This window comes from Hyaena hyaena, unplaced genomic scaffold (assembly GCF_003009895.1).
Source record: "Hyaena hyaena isolate Hyena2069 unplaced genomic scaffold, ASM300989v1 scaffold_720, whole genome shotgun sequence".
Classification (NCBI taxonomy): domain Eukaryota; kingdom Metazoa; phylum Chordata; class Mammalia; order Carnivora; family Hyaenidae; genus Hyaena; species Hyaena hyaena.
Window position 1 is genome coordinate 279,812 of NW_024081348.1, and position 17,457 is coordinate 297,268.

Consider the following 17,457-nt stretch of genomic DNA (forward strand, 5'->3'; position numbering starts at 1 on the left):
TTTGCGATTTGCACAGATGCTCGTTCTTCAATATGACCATTGCTATCCATATTCATGAACCAGTGCTTGGAAATTTTAACATGGCTTGCTTGGATTTTCAATCCTAGAATGAACACTGGATTGGAAAAGCTAAAAGAAGCCTCAGAGTCTGTTGCAGCCCTGAGCAAAGAACTGGCAGTGAAAGAAAAGGAGCTCCAAGTGGCCAATGAAAAAGCCGACACGGTGTGTGGGCACTCACACGTGTGCCATATTTAAGTTCCTGGTAATAAACGTTAATGACGTATGCATAGTCACTAAGTTGTAACCGTGAAAGTATAAATTGTTTTCAATAGAATCTACTACCCTTAATTCTCCTGTGAAACGTTACAAAAACAAAGTCAACAAATCAAGACAACAATGCTCATTTTCAGATTGCCAAGGTATTTTCGATGAGCTTTCTTTTTCCTCTTTATTGAATTAGGTCTTGAAAGAAGTGACAATGAAAGCGCAGGCTGCTGAGAAGGTCAAGGCGGAGGTACAGAAGGTGAAGGACAAAGCCCAAGCCATTGTAGACAGCATCTCCAAAGATAAAGCCATCGCTGAAGAAAAACTGGAAGCTGCAAAGCCAGCCTTAGAAGAGGCAGAAGCAGCCCTGCAGGTAAATCCCTATGATATGACAGGTGTCAAATTTAGTGCCTCGGAGGAGGGCAAAGGGAAATGAGTCACGGCAAGGAAATGCTCTCCTGCTCTGGACTAAAGTTCTCTTCTCTGGAGCCCTCTCAAGTAATATTTTCTGTGGGGAGATGTGATTAGCTCTTTATAGATTTCACTCTTGCTACTTCACATCTCATTTTCTTTACTCTTGAATGATGGGCAGTAGCATAGACTGGCGGTCAGGAATCCTGGGTTCTCATTTCCAGTCTGTCACCAACAAGCTATGTGACATTGGGAAAGTCACCTAGAATTTCTAAAATAACATTTCCCTCCTCATTCATTGAGGACCCTGGCGTGGGTCTGTAAGAGGTAATGTTCTCTGAGTTTATCTGTGAATTACCCAAATACGGAGCTGCCGATCTAATGTAGCTCGTTAATGGCAGATTTTGAGCAGGCCCCAATAATTTTTCAGTGTAGTTGGGAGGCAGGAACAGAAATGGCAAAATTAGAAAGGAGGCTGGATTCTGAGAAGATATGATGAGTTTAGTGAAATAGGTTCCACCTTAAAGAGCTGGTCCAATTTTGAAGGCTCAACTTAAGATTTTTGGGGACTCAACTTAAGATTACTTTGCTTCTGTCTTACCCGTCTACTGCCTTATGTTATTGATTCCTGGTTTAGGCAATGGCTGGAGAAATGAAGCCTTGCTGATCTACCCACAACTCCTTTTACCTGGGCACCCAACATAATTGAGCCCAATTCTGTTGGACACTCTTCCCTTTTAAAGCTAAAGTAAAATAATCATGTCCAGCTCCTTACATTTTGTACAACATTTATTTGACCCTACTCTCCCAAATGGCTGCTGTTATATTTCTCTCCTTTTTTTCATAGCCACACATCTCATATGAATATCTGCTCTTTCTAGCTCTGGAACACAAATTCTCCTTCACTTCACGTTGTCTTGCATCATAATATGCATCTACTGAAACAAACATTTTCAAAGTATGTAGTTACATTCCTAAATTCAGTGGATTTTTTTCTTCATTTTGTTTCCCAATCCTCAGAGAAAAGATTATTAGCTTTGATAAGAAGAAGGTCTTGATCACCTTCCTTTAATGCAAATGCAATTAAGATGGAAGGTTTGCAAGATCTGGAAGAAATGAGTGTACACCTTTGTCCTAGAAATAGGATGGTATCAGATTCTTATCCTTAGGATTTTTCCCCATACTTATTCCATAAAGTGTTTAAGAGATAGAACAATTATTAGCAACCACAGTGGGCCTGACTATTAAATAATTTACTAGATCAGAATCTCTGTGTTAGAAATGGAACAGGACTTCTCTGAGTTAGTGAAATTCGTATTGCTTAAGTTCCATCATTTAAAGGTCACTTCCCAGCTCAGAAACCTCTAATTATTCAATCTGTCAGCCCTGGGGCTACCTGCTAGTGTCAGTCCACTGTGACAAGTCTGGGTTGCTAAAGAGAGAGGTAGATTCTTGACCTACATAACTAATGAGTAAAAAGCACTGCACATTCTGGAGTTTTCCTGGGTTAGAATTCCTCGTATATCCTTAAGTGCTGAATTTTCTTTTTCTTTCAGATTACACTCTTTTTTTCTGACATAAAATGGTCTGTACAATTTTGGAGAAGTCACAGCTCCTTATTGCTCACCAATATTTCCCTCACTGTCTCTCCTCTTGATGTCAGTTTGAATTCTAAAAGTTTGAACTTTTTGAGACACACTTTTCTTTGGAATTAAATATGCATCTCAACCTTATGACTCTGCATCTAACTCAAACACGCTTGCTTTCCTCTGTCAAATTAGCAGTTTGAGATTCCAGTTTCTTATCTGAGATTACATGATGGCCTCCTCTCCTCTCACAGACTATCAAGCCTTCGGACATCGCCACTGTCCGCACACTGGGCCGACCCCCTCACCTCATCATGAGGATCATGGACTGTGTGTTGCTCCTGTTTCAAAGGAAAGTCAATGAGGTGAAAATTGACCTGGAAAAAAGCTGTACAATTCCTTCCTGGCAAGAATCTTTAAAACTCATGACTGCGGGAAACTTTTTACAGAACTTGCAGGTTGGTAGTTCAATAATGTTGGGATGACAGGGGACTCAGACTTCACTGGAGTATCTGAGTCCTTTAATAGAATAAATTTCTAAAGAGATTTTGCTGTACACACATATTTTTCCTTATTAATTTTTTGACCATATTTATTGAGGCATAATGACACACACAATTGTATATATTAAGGTTACAACTTGATGTTCAGAGATCTGTATACATTATGAAATAATTGCCAGTCAAGTTAAAGTATCCATGACCTCACAGTTACCATTCTTTTCCTTTCTTTTTTTTTCCTTGTTTTGTGGTGAGAACACTTAGAAAATTTCAAATATACAATGTTGTTGACTGTATGCATATTACTGTACCTTATGTCTTCAGAGCTTGTTCTTCTTGTATCTTGATACTCTGTATGCCTTGACCAACATCTCTCCTTTCCCCTCTGGCCTCCCCTGGTGACTAGCATTCTACTCTCTGCTTCTGTGAGCTTGACTGTTTTAGATTCTACGTATAAGTGAGACATGCAGGGTTTGTCTTTCTGTGTCTGGGTCCTTTCATTTAGCATAATGTCCTCCACAAACGGCAAGATTTTCTTCTTTTTAAAACATTAATAATATTCTATATACATATATTGAATATATATTTAAGTATTTTTTCAGAATAGAATTTTCTTTTTCAAATATAGACATTAGAGCTTTAAAAATAAGCATTAGATGGGGCGTGTGCATGGCTAAGTTGGGTAAGTGTCCAATTTTGGCTCAGGTCATGATTTCATGGTTTGTGGGTTCAAGCCTCACATCGGGCTCTGTGCTGACAGCTCAGAGCCTAGAGCCTGCCTCAGGTTCTGTGTCTTCCTCTCTCTCTGCCTCTCCCCTGCTCACACTCTATCTCTCTGTCTCTCAAAAAAGTAAGCGTTAGAGCCTTTCCTGACAGATTTTAGGCATACTGAAACATCATCAGTGATCTATTTGAGTAGAAGTTTAAAAAATCATTTTAAGAAGGAATGCATATGTATTGTATGCATATAAATACAAATATATGTGTGTTTATATTTTGCAAGTCTCCATAGTAATTTTTTGAGTAGTAATTTTCATGTTTTCAATTTTGAGGTAGAACTTATATATGACAAAATGTGCAAGTTTTAAGTATACAGATTAATGAATATTTACACACGTATATACCTGTGAATGAACACTGAAATCAAGATTTATATTTCCAGGGGCGCCTGGGTGGCTTAGTTGGTTAAGCGTCCGACTTTTGCTTAGGTCATGATCTCGTGGTTCGTGGGTTCGAGCCCCAAGTCGGACTCTGTGCTAACTGCCAGCTCAGAGCCTGGAGCCTGTTTCAGTCTGTGAATCCCTCTCTCTCTGACCCTCCCCTGCTCACGCTGTCTCTCTCTCTCTCTCCTAGAAATAAATAAAAATATTTAAATTAAAAAAAAAAAAAGATTTATATTTCCAGACCTCAGAAATCTCTTTTGTGTCCCTACCTAGTCAATAATCTCTCCTAGGGTAACTCTTATTCTCATCTTTATCCTGATAATTAATTTTGTTGGTTTAGAAATTTACGTATGTGAAATCATGTCACATGACCTCTTGTGTTGATATCTTTTATTCAATAATCATTTTGAGATTCATTCTTATCATTGTAAGGACAGTATTTCTTTCTTCATTGCTGTATAGCTATTCAGTATATGAAGCATTAGTGTGCGCTAAATATTTAAAAACAATAGGTTCTCTGGGGGAGAAAAAAGGTAAAAAAAATAAGAAAAAGTCTGATTTGTAGTGTTTGCCAATTTCCATGACAAATATCCCCACAATGGCCAGTTTCAAGCTACTGAAATAATCTTGCTGAATGCAGAGTTGGGAAGGAGGTGTGTAGCAATATAGTTTCCTACCATATAGGAATAGATATAAATGCCATCAAAAACATAGATAGTCAAATGTAGTAATGTAAGAGAAAGTGATTACATTTACTGTACAGTCTTTTTGTTTTAAATAACATTTGTTTAATTATTAGTTTCTAAAATTCAACTTTTTAATAATAGTTCTATTTAACAGCCAATTTGCAAAATTCCTAAAAATTTAGTAATGGTTTTCCATGAGGTTATATGAGCCAGCACAGTGTGAAATGCTGTATGTTTCCATTTATTTGTCCATTGTACTGTTGGTGGATTTTGGGGTTGTTTCTAGTTCTTGGCTATTATAAACAAAGCTACTATGAATCTTGGCCTATAGGTCATTTGGTGGGTGTATTTGTATTTCTATTGGCTCTGTACTCAGGAATGGAATTTCTGGGTCATAGGTTATCTATCCTTTTTAAAAATAGTTGTAAATATTTTTGATAGAAGTATAGTTGACACACAGTGTTACATTGATTTCAGGGGTACAGCATAGTGATTGAACAACTGAACACATTATGCTATGCTCACTACAAGTGTAGCTAACATCTGAATACATTTCAACAGCTTTATAGATAGCACCAAAGAGCTTTCAAAAATAGCTGTGTCCGTTTACACACCCATCAGCAGTGTGTAAGTTGTTCTACATCTTAACTATTTTCTACTTTTCACTATTCTGATGGGTTTGTAGTAGTATCTTATTAATGTGGGTTTAGTTTGCATTTTCCTGGTAATAATGCTGAGAATCTTTGCAACAGTTTATGAACCTCTTGGGATTTCCTCTGTTTAGTACCTGTTAAGATATCTTTTTGGGAGCCATTTCTGAACTCACTAAGTTGAGAAAAAAACTTCTTGTGAGGTTAAGGTAAGTTGCACGGACTCTTACCATCAGATGGCGACCGATATCCACCCCCACCCAATTGTTTCTGCTTGAGCACCAACCCCCAAGGCACCTTGTTGATTGGTATTCTGAGTGACTCATTCTGGCCTTGATATGCTGATGCACTTTGTGAAGGAACTTACTAAAGGAACTTCTTTTGTGGTTATGAGAGCAACACTGAGTTCCTGAAAGACCTGTTTTTCTTAATACCTCCCATTAAGCGATGAGCAGGCTATTGACCCCTGCTCACAAAGAACTAACTTTTGCCTTTACTATGCTAATGCCACTTCTGGGCTGTTCCCCATACACCTATGCATATCAATGTTCTGGAAAGTTTTTACTGATCAAAGAATTTATCATCAGAATGCCACTTCTGTGCCATCCCCCAAACACTAAATCATAAAATAAAGTTGACTCTCAGACAGTGCAGACTGGCTGGTGGCCAGAAAAAATCTCGTGGCTCTCACATCTCTCCCTCGCCTACACCATCCATCCTTCAGGGGCTCCTGGACTGGCCGGAGCTGGATTCCGGCAGTCTCTTGTCTGTTTAAATTTTTAATTGATGTGTAGAATTTCTTTGTAAGAAACATGAGTAATTTGTCATTGATATGTTTGCAAGTATCTTCTCCCACATTCTGCCTTAGTTGTTCATTCCGTTAAAGGTATCCTTTGATAAACAGACATTCTTAACTTTGAGGCCCAATTTGTCAATATTTTCCTAGGGAGTGCTTTCTGTGTTCTCTTCAGGACATCTTTGGCCTACCTCTAAGGCAGAATAAGTGTTTCTATATTTTCTTCAAGAAGTTTTATTGTCTTATCTTTCATATTTGGATTGTGACACAACTAATGGGGAAAACCAAAGTCATATCTGTTTCCAAAGCAATAACCGTAGTGCTTTCTTTCATTCAGTTTTCAATTCCACATGACCCAAGTGTTATGTGCCTAGGACATCTTGTGAAGCACCTCACAGCAGCTGTAACAGTGAGCAGCTTATGAAACTGGTGGCCATACTTGTCTCAGATAATTAAAATATGGCCCTCTATGATGTAGGTGCCACCAAGTAGTAGGGGAGGTGGTGACAAACTATGACTGAGTGTGTGTGGAAAGGCAGTGGTGACGGGGAGATCAAGAAGTTTTCACAGAAAAGTGCAACAGTGGGACTGGACTTCGCACGGGACCCTGGCAGGTGACTCCACAGTCCTGCACTATGTACCTCGTGGCGGGGCCACTGCTCTCGGAAGCTTCCTCGCCATTTGCCTTTTGTCGCCATTGTCCTTCCGCTGTTCCCAGATGTTCTTGTGATTTTTCTTCTGGCTTCATTATTTCTTTTTTTTTTTTTTTTTTAATGTTTTTTATTTATTTCTAGGAGAGAGACAGAGAGAGACACCGTGAGCAGGGGAGGGTCAGAGAGACAGGGAGTCACAGACTGAAACAGGCTCTAGGCTCTGAGCTGGCAGTCAGCACAGAGCCCGACGCGGGGCTCGAACCCACGAACCGCGAGATCATGACCTGAGCGAAAGTCGGACGCTTAACCGACTAAGCCACCCAGGGGCCCCTGGCTTCATTATTTCTTAAGGTTTATAAAAGAAGCTTGCATTGGAGGTTGTCTGAATGAGAGCACATGTGCACTCCACCCTGTGCTGTGTATGTTCTGTGAAAGCTTTGATTTATAGGCACCACGTTCCTTTCTATTCGGAGAACATCTAATAATCTTCTTAATTTTTTAAAATGTTTTATTTATTTTTGAGACAGAGAGAGATAGAGCATGAGCGGGGGAGGGACAGACAGAGAGGGAGACACAGAATCCTTAGTAGGCTCCCAGCTCCTAGCTGTCAGCACAGAACCCGATGCGGGGCTCAAACCCATGAACTGTGAGATCATGACCTGAGCTGAAGTGGGATGCTTAACTGACGGGGCCATCCAGGTGCCCCAACTCAGCTTCTTTTAGATGATCAAACACCACTTGAGGAAGGTCCAGTTTCATTTTTTGGCCAGTCTTCTTTTGATGCAGGAAGGCATTCTTAATCCACTTATGCTACTGTTTTTGCATTTTATCCTTTCAGAAGCTAACAGTTCTTTCATATTCTGGATAATTCTATGATTAAAAATTAATTCATTGCCCTCAAGACCCAATGTCCAAGTGATTACCTTTCTTTTTCAGATGAGCTTAATAGAACCTCTGTTTGAATGTATTAGGCATTTAGTTGCTGCTAAATGCTAAACATATTTTGTCCATAGGCTGAAAATACCTGACTGTATTTGTTTTCCATTATTGATTTTATGGGCTTACAATTTACCTGTTTAGGATTAATGATATGAACATGTTATTGCTTTGGAAATTTTAATAACCATGTTAGTATTCATCACCTAAATAATGTACTCTTTCCCTGGATCCTGGAACATTTATTTGGGGTTGGTGTCTGTTGTTCACCAAAGATAAAGAATGCTCTGACTTCTTCGCTGTCACTGCTTACTCTGTTTTCACTTGCAGAACTTTTGCCCAAATCCTGAAATATCAACAAAATATGATGTCATTCATTCATTCTTAGTTGTGCAACAATATCAATGGCATTGGGAGCGTAATGTGAGTGTGGCTTCGCAGAAAGAAGCACTTTGACTTAATTTTACTCTTTTTTTTTCATAGCAATTCCCAAAAGACACAATCAATGAAGAAGTGATAGAGTTTTTGGATCCTTACTTTGAAATGGCTGACTACAACATCGAAACTGCTAAGCGTGTATGTGGGAACGTAGCTGGTCTTTGTTCCTGGACCAAAGCCATGGCTTCCTTCTTTTCTATAAACAGAGAAGTTTTGCCTCTAAAGGTGAGCCCCCTCACGGGAGCCATGTGATGTATAGGGCATCCTACAAGGGCCCTCGAGCTCAACTGGTCTTGTTTTCTCATAGTGTGCAGGACTCTTTGGCTTCTGGTGTTATTTTACTCAAGTCCACGGGGAGAGCAAGTTACAGAAAGGCTGAGCGCAGGACATTTCTCTTCTCCTTAATAGCACTCCAGGCAGAATTGTACGAGTTGAACACGGACTTTCTACCAGGGTGCCATGTTGACTGTGGGCTGCTGGATATTTTTCCTCCACAGTGTTAACTTGGAAAAAAGAAACACAGGAAACCATATCATAGAATCCCCTGATAATGTCTTACTAGGGAGTCTTATAACTGAGACAGGGTTGGCACATCATTGGTGGCTGGTCTTGGTTGCAAGGTATGATGTGGTACTCCCTCTCTTCTCCTCAGGAAAGAAACTGAATGTCATCTGTTCTTTAATGTGATTTGAGAATTTGCCTGTTTCCTTTTGAATAATTGCATTAAAATTTTTTTAATGTTTTATTTCTGGGAGAGAGAGAGAGACAGCGTGAGCAGGGGAAGGTCAGAGAGAGAGGGAGATACAGAATCTGAAGCAGACTCCAGGCTCGGAGCTGTCAGCACAGAGCCTGACATGGGGCTCGAACTACAAACTGTAAGATCATGACCTGAGACAAAGTTGGCGCTTAAGTGTCTGAGCCACCCAGGTGCCCCTCTTTTAAGCCACAGCAACAGGTGCTGTTTAGAGCTGACCTGAGAAAAAAATGTTCCAAGAGTGAGATCCTTTTTAAACTGTAGTTGTTAAGCCATGCTTTTGCCTGTCATTGGTTGTAGTAAGTAATGGAACTTGAACTTTCCCTTAAAGAATTATTCTGCCAACGTTTGGGAGCCTGAAGTTTCCACACAGGAAAATAATTTATTTCCAAAAAAATTTTTCAAGGTCATCTTTTCTTCTGAAACACCCCAGAAAGAATGTGGCCCTTATCGTAGATTACCCCATTAAAGTCAATTTTAACATTTTAGAAACTTAAAAAAGAAAAATTTGATTTAAAAAATTATTTAAAACATCAAAATTCCTGTAAGCATCAACTGTTTTCTACATCTCCTCTTTTGCTCAAATTACTTTTGAATATGTCTTTTGAGTCAAGTTTAGTAGCTTCCTTAAGACAAACACTTCTGATTAGTCACAGCTCAAGGTATCAATTGTTTTAAGGAAGGCAAACAATATATGAAAACTATAGGAACAACATTGAGATTACCACGACTCACAAAATCTACTTTCAGTGAATAATTATGTCCCATTTTATCTTGGCTTAACAGCCTCGTCAACACTGATGAGTGCCACTAGGCAGATCATTCTTAATATTCCAGTTTTTTCTTTTTCTGTAGCTCTTAATATTAACAGTGTTCTGTAAGGTACCTATATGCATTTAATATCATAATGCTCTGATCTAAGGACTGGAACACTCTGGTGCACAGGCCAAATCTAGCCCACAACCTGTATTTGTATAGCTTGTGAAATAAGAAGAATTTTTACATTTTTTCTTTTTTTCTTTAAAATTTATCTATATTGAGAGAGATAGAGATAGTGTTAGTGGGACAGGGGCAGAGAGAGAGAGAGAGAGAGAGAATCTCAAGCAGGCTCTGAGCTGTTGGTACAGAGCCCGACGCAGGGCTCAAACTCATGAACCGTGAGATCATGACCTGAGCCGAAACCAAGAGTTGGGTGCTTAACCGACTGAGCCACACCGATGTGCAGAATTTTTACATTTCCATATGGCTTTTAAATAAGTGCCTGAACAGTAGCCTCGACTTTGCCTCCTGACCCCAGAGGTCTAAAATATTTACTATTTAAATATGGGGAAAAATTCGCTGACTTCTAATAAATTATAATTTTCTGCTTATAAGCATTTATATGCAGTCCACATTAAGATTTGATCTGGCCTGAATGCACCTTGAGAGGACTCCGGGTGCCACTAGAGTGCAGAGAACAGGTACAAACCACTGAGGTCTCAGACTCTGAGATGCTGGCTGCTCGGTCTGCTGCACATCCTTCAGCTCAGATGTGTCCTGTGCAGGCCAACTTGGTGGTGCAGGAGAATCGCTATGTCTTGGCCATGCAGGACTTGCAGAAGGCCCAGGCCGAGCTGGACGACAAGCAAGCAGAGCTCGATGTGGTGCAGGCCGAGTATGAACAGGCCATGACCGAAAAGCAGGTAACTGTCCCGTGGCGAGGGAGGGACCGTCGAACCCCAACAGGGCGATCGTCAACCCTCTGTTCCTTTGCCGCCTTCTCTCTCCAAGGGTTTGGTTCCCAGCAGAGACTGATTTAACGTAGACACGATACATATTCAACATGTCATCCCTCGCTGAGCCCTGGAGTTTGTCCCTAACACATGCCAAGGACCTCGGTGAGAGGTCAGGACGGTCCACCAGGACAGGAGTCGGTTCCGGAACATAAACATTTCTGAGTCTCCGTGTTGATGGTGATGGCGGCAGCACCTGGCGTAGCACTTTTTGTTATGTGTTCCCAATGCTGTCCTCCCCCTCTATCTCATTTAATCTCTGAAACGATCTTGCAGGGAAGCAAGGTGGATATTTTAATTCTCATTTTGGAGACAGGAACTGAGCTCCAGAGGGTGGCTCCCAGTCTTGGGCTGGACAGTCTGGATCAGACCTGGGCCTTCTGATGTCCACTATGGGCCTCTCTGCTGGGTCTATGCGGCTGACCCCACGGCTGTGTCCTGATGGCCATCGGCAGTCTTCTCAACCCGTGCATATTTTGCCCCTGGAAGGCCTTTCAGAATCTGGGTTCATACATTTTTGAGCTACTGGCAACAAGTTCTTTATCTTATTTCTATGAATTCCAGCTCCACTGGGGCCTATTTCCTTCTGGAAATGCAGGCAGCGTTAACACAGCCCTAATGTAATGTAAGCCACAGAGCCCCTTGCTTGCACAGGCTTCTAGGAGCTGGGGTTCCTGGAATTTGTAGTATTTAGGGGAAGGGAAACTGGGTTATGATTGGCAGGCATTTGTGTATAAACATTCAGATAAAATGCCTAGAAATTTCAGAGGAAAGGCACCTGAGTTTCTAAGTCACCAGGACTTTTTGGTGATTTTTTCCCCTCTTAGTCTAAATACATGTTCACTTACATGTTTTGTATTCGTAAAAAATCTCTAATTATCTTCTTTAAAAAATTTTTTAAGATTTTATTTATTTACTTTTTTTTTGAGAGAGAGACAGAGAGCAAGCAGGGGAGGGGCAGAGAGAGAGGGAGAGAAATAATTTCAGGCAGGCTCCATGATGTCAGCACAGAGCCCGATGTGGGGCTCGAACACACAAACTGTGCAATCATGACCTAAACCCAAAGGAAGAATCAGATACTTAACCCACCAAGCCACTCAGGTGCCCCTCTAATAATTTTCTTAAAGTGAATCCCCCAGGTTATGTAAGCTTCTAGACCCACAAAATCTGTATCTGCCTCTGATAAATCCTGTATTTAGTAAATAAGAGATAGATTCACTCTGTGCTTTCCTTGATGATTTTCTGGAGTTTCCTCATGCCCTTTCTCAGTCCTCTCTTGTCAGGATTGAGATACCTGCTCTGGTGGTCCGTTCTCTTCTGGGAGTCCCAGCAAGGGCACTTAAACACTTCAGTTTCACCATACGCAGAACGTGGGATACTTTTGCTTAAAGATAAGTCTCCTGAAAGCAAAATGAGAGGTTTTTTAGAAATTTTAGAGAAGTAATTATCTGACACCTATCTAGGTTTGTTAATTATACTCTATGGGAGTCACATATCACAATATAAGGAGACAATTAGCATCACAATTTCAGAGTCTACCTCAGAAACTATGGGGAAAATGTGGTAATTTCTACCATGTTGGACACTCACTTATGTTGAGAGATGCTACTGAATATACTAAAGATATTTTAGGCCTCCTTTTATTATGTTTCAGTTGTAACATTTTTTTCATTAATTCATTCAATATCCTTTTTTTGGTTTTGAGCATCTACTGTTAGGACCACACACGATCTGCTCCTGTAAAGGTATGGCTCTGACTTCAAGACTTGTTTCAACAAGTGTCAAGCTTTTTAAATAAAAAACCACAAAATCTGGCTGTGAGTCCATCTACCTCCAACATGCTGGAGTGAACCTGACCGTTAGTCATTTTGTGGCTCCTTCCCCCTGCATAGGGCTCCTTGAAGGTCCAGGGGGGTTACAGGCCTATGTAAGGCAGGGTGAGGAAGGGCCCTGAGTCCACAGTTCATCATGGTCAGATGGATAAGCTCACGGCCGAGACCTGCGTGTCCCCTGAAGAAGTGTATGCCCTGCCCCTCTCCGCACAGGGAAATGCCTTTGTGGAGGCTGCCCTCCCTAGGCCCTCTGGACAGCTAGTCACTAACGGAGTAGATGGGGACATTGTCCAAGGAGCCCATGGGATTCTGCTCCCTGCCTGAGCCAGAGTTGGAGGGAAAAGCTGCTTCTAACTCTCATGCATCTACCCTCCCTTCCCTTTACCCTCATCTCCTAAAGGATGTGGGATTTGAGAAAAAAAAGAGCCAAAGAAGTGGGCCCTGGCCATTTTCTTATCTGGCCAGTTGGGAGTGGGGATGATGAAATTCAGGAAGATACCTAATCATTTTTTTTTTCTTTTAAGTTTATTTATTTTGAGACAGAGAGAGTGCAAGCAGGGAAGAGGCAGAGAGAGGGGGAGAAAGAGAATCTCAAGCAGGCTCTGCACTGTTAGCACAGAGCCCGACATGGGACTTGAACCCACGAACAGTGAGATCATGCCCTGAGCTAAAATCAAGAGTCTGGCACTTAACCAACTGAGGCAGCCAGGCACCCCTAGATGACCTAATCTTAAAAATAGCTTTGACATGAAAAGTTTGTTTCAAAGGGAGGTAGAAGTAAATGATGCAGTATCATACTTCACAGCTGGTATCTTTCTTCTTGCAGAGAAACTAAGAAAGAAATATGGGCCATATAGATGTATGGGCACCCCAGCTGGGTTTTAGGTTTTCTGAATTAACTCTAGGGGGAAAGGAAAACACAGCAAACTAGAATCCCAGAGAACTAACTAGAATAAATATCTTGCTTTTCTAAAACACTGTATTGTGTTATTATTACAAAACAACTTGTCTTTTTTATGGAAAAGACACATAATCCTGGAAATGAACACTAAAAATATTTGCTATCATTTCCTTTCTGAACATATTCCTTGATTTCCATATGTTTTAAAAATATATGTAAAATATAACATTTAAAAATATAATTCAGCACATACTGCTTTGTAAATTGAGTTTTTAAAAAAAATTTGTTAATGTTTATTTCTGAGAGAGAGAGAGAGAGAGAGAGAGAGACAGCATAAACAGGGGACAGTCAGAGAGAGAGGGAGATACAGAATCCAAAGCAGGCTCCAGGCTCTGAGCTAGCTGTCATCACAGAGCCAACGTGGGGCTTGAACCCATGAATCGTGAGATCATGACCTGAGTCGAAGTCAGAAGCCCAACTAATTGAGCCACCTAGGTGCCCCTAAATTGAGTTTTTAACTTAGTAATATATCATTAATCTCTTTCTTAGTTATAAAAATTTTTACAAGATAATTTTTAATGTCTTCAGAGTATTTTCATTCTCTAGCACACCAAAATTTATTTAAATAATCCTCTATTTTATTAGACATTTAGCATATAAAACATATAAGTATATAATATATTATGTATAACATATACATAAATTTTAAATGAACTTCCAGTGACTGGTCCTGTAACAAAATTTTATTCCACTATTATTTCATACATATAAGGTTTTATAAGTAGAATTAACAGTTGTTTCAGACGGAGAAGAGGAGGACCATTTATTTTTAAGAACTGAACACTGTGTGGCAACAGCAGAGGGAAGTCTAATTCAAGGTGCTCTGACATGCAGAGTCAGAGCTGAGTCAGGTGTCACTGGGATTTGTGAACAAGCCTCGGAACACCACAATCTGGGGATGGTCTGAAGTTTCACCTAAGGAAAAAGGAGATGTGGAATTAGATAAAACAATAATGGTGCTAGAATTTTAACATGAGAACTATTCCCGATTTTCAAGCAGAGATATATATATTTTTTTTACTTTTTTTGTGCTATATGATATTAGTAAGTATGCTTGTATTTTTATTTCTATTCCTTATAGGGAAGTCATAAATGATGCAGGTCTTTGTTATCTCTTAGTGATGAATACGTGGGAAGAGTCTGACCCGTTGGCTCAGGACCCCACATGAAGGCTTAAGGGACAGTCTTTGGCTGACACAGGCACACAGGCATCGAATCTTACGCTTCCCAAGAAATGGCTCCCGAGTCTCAGAAGCCATAATATATAATGGTTTAAAAATACTTTTGAGCCAGAGGCTGTATTTTTCTGAACATAAATTTTCTTCTGATTATGGCCCTTTTTAGACCTTGCTCGAAGATGCTGAGAGGTGCAGACATAAGATGCAGACTGCTTCCATGCTGATCGGTGGTTTGGTGGGAGAAAAAGAAAGATGGACAGAGCAAAGTAAAGAGTTTGCTGCACAAACAAAAAGACTTGTAGGTATGTACATTCCTTTATTAATCAGAGTATGTGTTGACTATGGTAGGGAGTTAGCAAAGTGAAACTTTTATCAGAATATATGCCAACACTCTAGTACTTCAAATTCCTCTGTGTGTGTGTGTGTGTGTGTGTGTGTGTGTGTGTCCAGATATTTCAGAAGGATGAATATTGGTCTGGCATCTATGCAAACCTGATTAGATATATTAATGACCTTCAACCTCTTATCAATTCTTCTATGAGCAAATGGTCATGTTGATCAAGGTCACTTTGAATGGAGGCTCTGTCTTCTGAAGTTTTGTATCTCTTAGACTCCAAAGTCATACTCATATATCCAACAAGAGTCAAAATAATCTAGTGCTTGACACTAGCAGGCATTACTTGATGGACCATTTGGATACTGTTTAACAAGGAACCAACCTACTGCTTATTCACCAAGGCATAGCAACATGGGTTACAGTTTGGTTTCTGGAAGTTAGTTTAAAAACAATGGTTGCCTTTGGAGGCACCTGGGTGGCTCAGTCTGTTGAGCATCCAACTTTGGCTCAAGTCATGATCTCACAGTTTCTGAAGTTGAGCCCCATGTCAGGCTCTGTCCTGACAGCTCGGAACCTGGAGCCTGCTTCAGATTCTGTGTGTCTCTCTCTCTGCTCCTCTCCTACTGGTGCATGCTCTCTCTCTCTCTCTCTCTCTCTCTCTCAAAAATAAATAAATGTTAAAATAATAATAATAAAAAGAATGGTTGCCTCTAAAATAATTTTTAATGTTCTGCATAATTACAAGGCTGATTATAAAATACTTCAGTGGTGTTTTGTTTTCTGTTTTAGGGGATGTATTGTTGGCTACAGCTTTTCTATCTTATTCTGGTCCATTCAACCAAGAGTTTCGCAATCTGCTGCTAAATGACTGGAAGAAGGAAATGAAAGTCCGGGAAATCCCATTTGGAGACAATCTAAATCTCAATGAGATGTTGATTGATGCCCCTACGATTAGTGAATGGAACCTCCAAGGTCTGCCAAATGATGACCTATCCATTCAGAATGGAATTATTGTCACAAAGGCATCTCGCTATCCTCTGTTAATTGATCCACAGACTCAAGGGAAGATCTGGATTAAAAATAAAGAAAGCCAGAATGAACTCCAGGTAATTTGTGTTCGAGTATATTTACGTTCCTCGTCAAGTTTGATTGTCCCAGATGAACAAGAGTCGGAGAATAAAGAAATATTTGAAAATAGTAGAGATTGTAATGCCAATAGATCAATAATAGACGCAAGCCTAAAATCCAATATTAAATTCTTTTCTAAAAATTGTATTTACATTTGTGTTAATCTCTACTAATATCATCTTTCAAAGGTTTCAGACTCTCTTCTATTAGAACCTAAAGCTCTCTGTGATGCACAGAGCACAGTGGAGTTGTATCACAGAGTATACGGCATTTTACAAGGACACGTCATGATTATTCCTTTATTATTTGTCACAAAATTGGTGGTTGTAGTGAGAATATAGGTTGCACAGGGGAATGACAGCTTGCTAAGGATAAGGATGGAAACAGTTTGAGCTTTCTGTATGATTTCACCAAGTATGGGTTCCAGATAAGGATTTCAAAAAGTCTTTGCAATAGACTGCTTGAGGACCATTTAATATTTGTCATCTCTGGGCCTTGCGTCATGATACTTTGGATCCTGTTCTAGATCACATCTCTAAATCACAAGTACTTCAGAAACCACCTGGAGGATAGTCTTTCTCTTGGAAGGCCCTTGCTTATTGAAGATGTTGGAGAGGAATTAGACCCAGCACTGGATAATGTTTTGGAGAGAAACTTCATTAAGACTGGGTCTACCTTTAAGGTCAGTTGAACCTATTGACAATGATGTGGAGTACCATTACCATGAGGCCAGGTAAATGTGACACAGATGAAATCTTCTCAATAGGTGGTAGCTCAAATTTGAGGCAGCGGCAAGAGGCATTTGCTTTTCTCTTCTATACCTCCTGAGTTGGGATTCAAGTGTTCAAAAGTAGTCCTTTCAGAGATATCTACTTCACTTGTGTCATAGAATCTGACTCCATTTTGGTGGTTGACTGTGGACGTCTTTCAAAACCCATCATGCCCCTCACTCTTTCTGTCCCAAATCTGGGCAAGCTGATAAGAAAACCCAGGGCTCTCTCCTTTGTCATTGGTGGGAAATTCAAACCATGCAATCCTCTGTTCATGCCCTGTGCGGAAACTCTCATCCCACTCCTACCCCCCAGCCACCATAAAACCCTAAAATAGCCATTTCCCCCTACTTTCTCAAGCAATTATTTTGGACCTGCTTGGGTGCCTACCTTAATCTCCCCCCCAAAACTCCATAGTTGAGAATAAACCTTTTCATTCCCTTTTGGTGCACATGCGATATCATTAGTCTTGACCTCTGGACCAGATTTTGGGTAAGGAATCCATCTCATTTCTGTGGAATGATCACACCAATTTTGGTGTTAAATTCTACATTTATGGTATATATTGGTATACACTGAACTTCCTTCCTGCCCATCCTTCCTACCCTCCTTCTTCCCTTTTATCCTAGTGGCTTGAAGCCC

The 17,457-nt window shown here is 40.2% G+C and overlaps 1 protein-coding gene across 1 annotated transcript in view; it reads left to right on the forward strand.

Annotated features, from left to right (window-relative positions):
* Positions 1-17,457, forward strand: part of DNAH5 (dynein axonemal heavy chain 5) — a 270,172-nt gene that overhangs the window by 208,977 nt on the left and 43,738 nt on the right. Inside the window, exons 62-69 of the mRNA XM_039217767.1 lie at positions 108-222; positions 461-637; positions 2,516-2,719; positions 8,129-8,308; positions 10,382-10,519; positions 14,747-14,882; positions 15,707-16,023; positions 16,572-16,727. Of these exons, the coding sequence (XP_039073698.1) occupies positions 108-222; positions 461-637; positions 2,516-2,719; positions 8,129-8,308; positions 10,382-10,519; positions 14,747-14,882; positions 15,707-16,023; positions 16,572-16,727 (1,423 nt within the window). The remainder of the gene's footprint in view (positions 1-107; positions 223-460; positions 638-2,515; positions 2,720-8,128; positions 8,309-10,381; positions 10,520-14,746; positions 14,883-15,706; positions 16,024-16,571; positions 16,728-17,457) is intronic.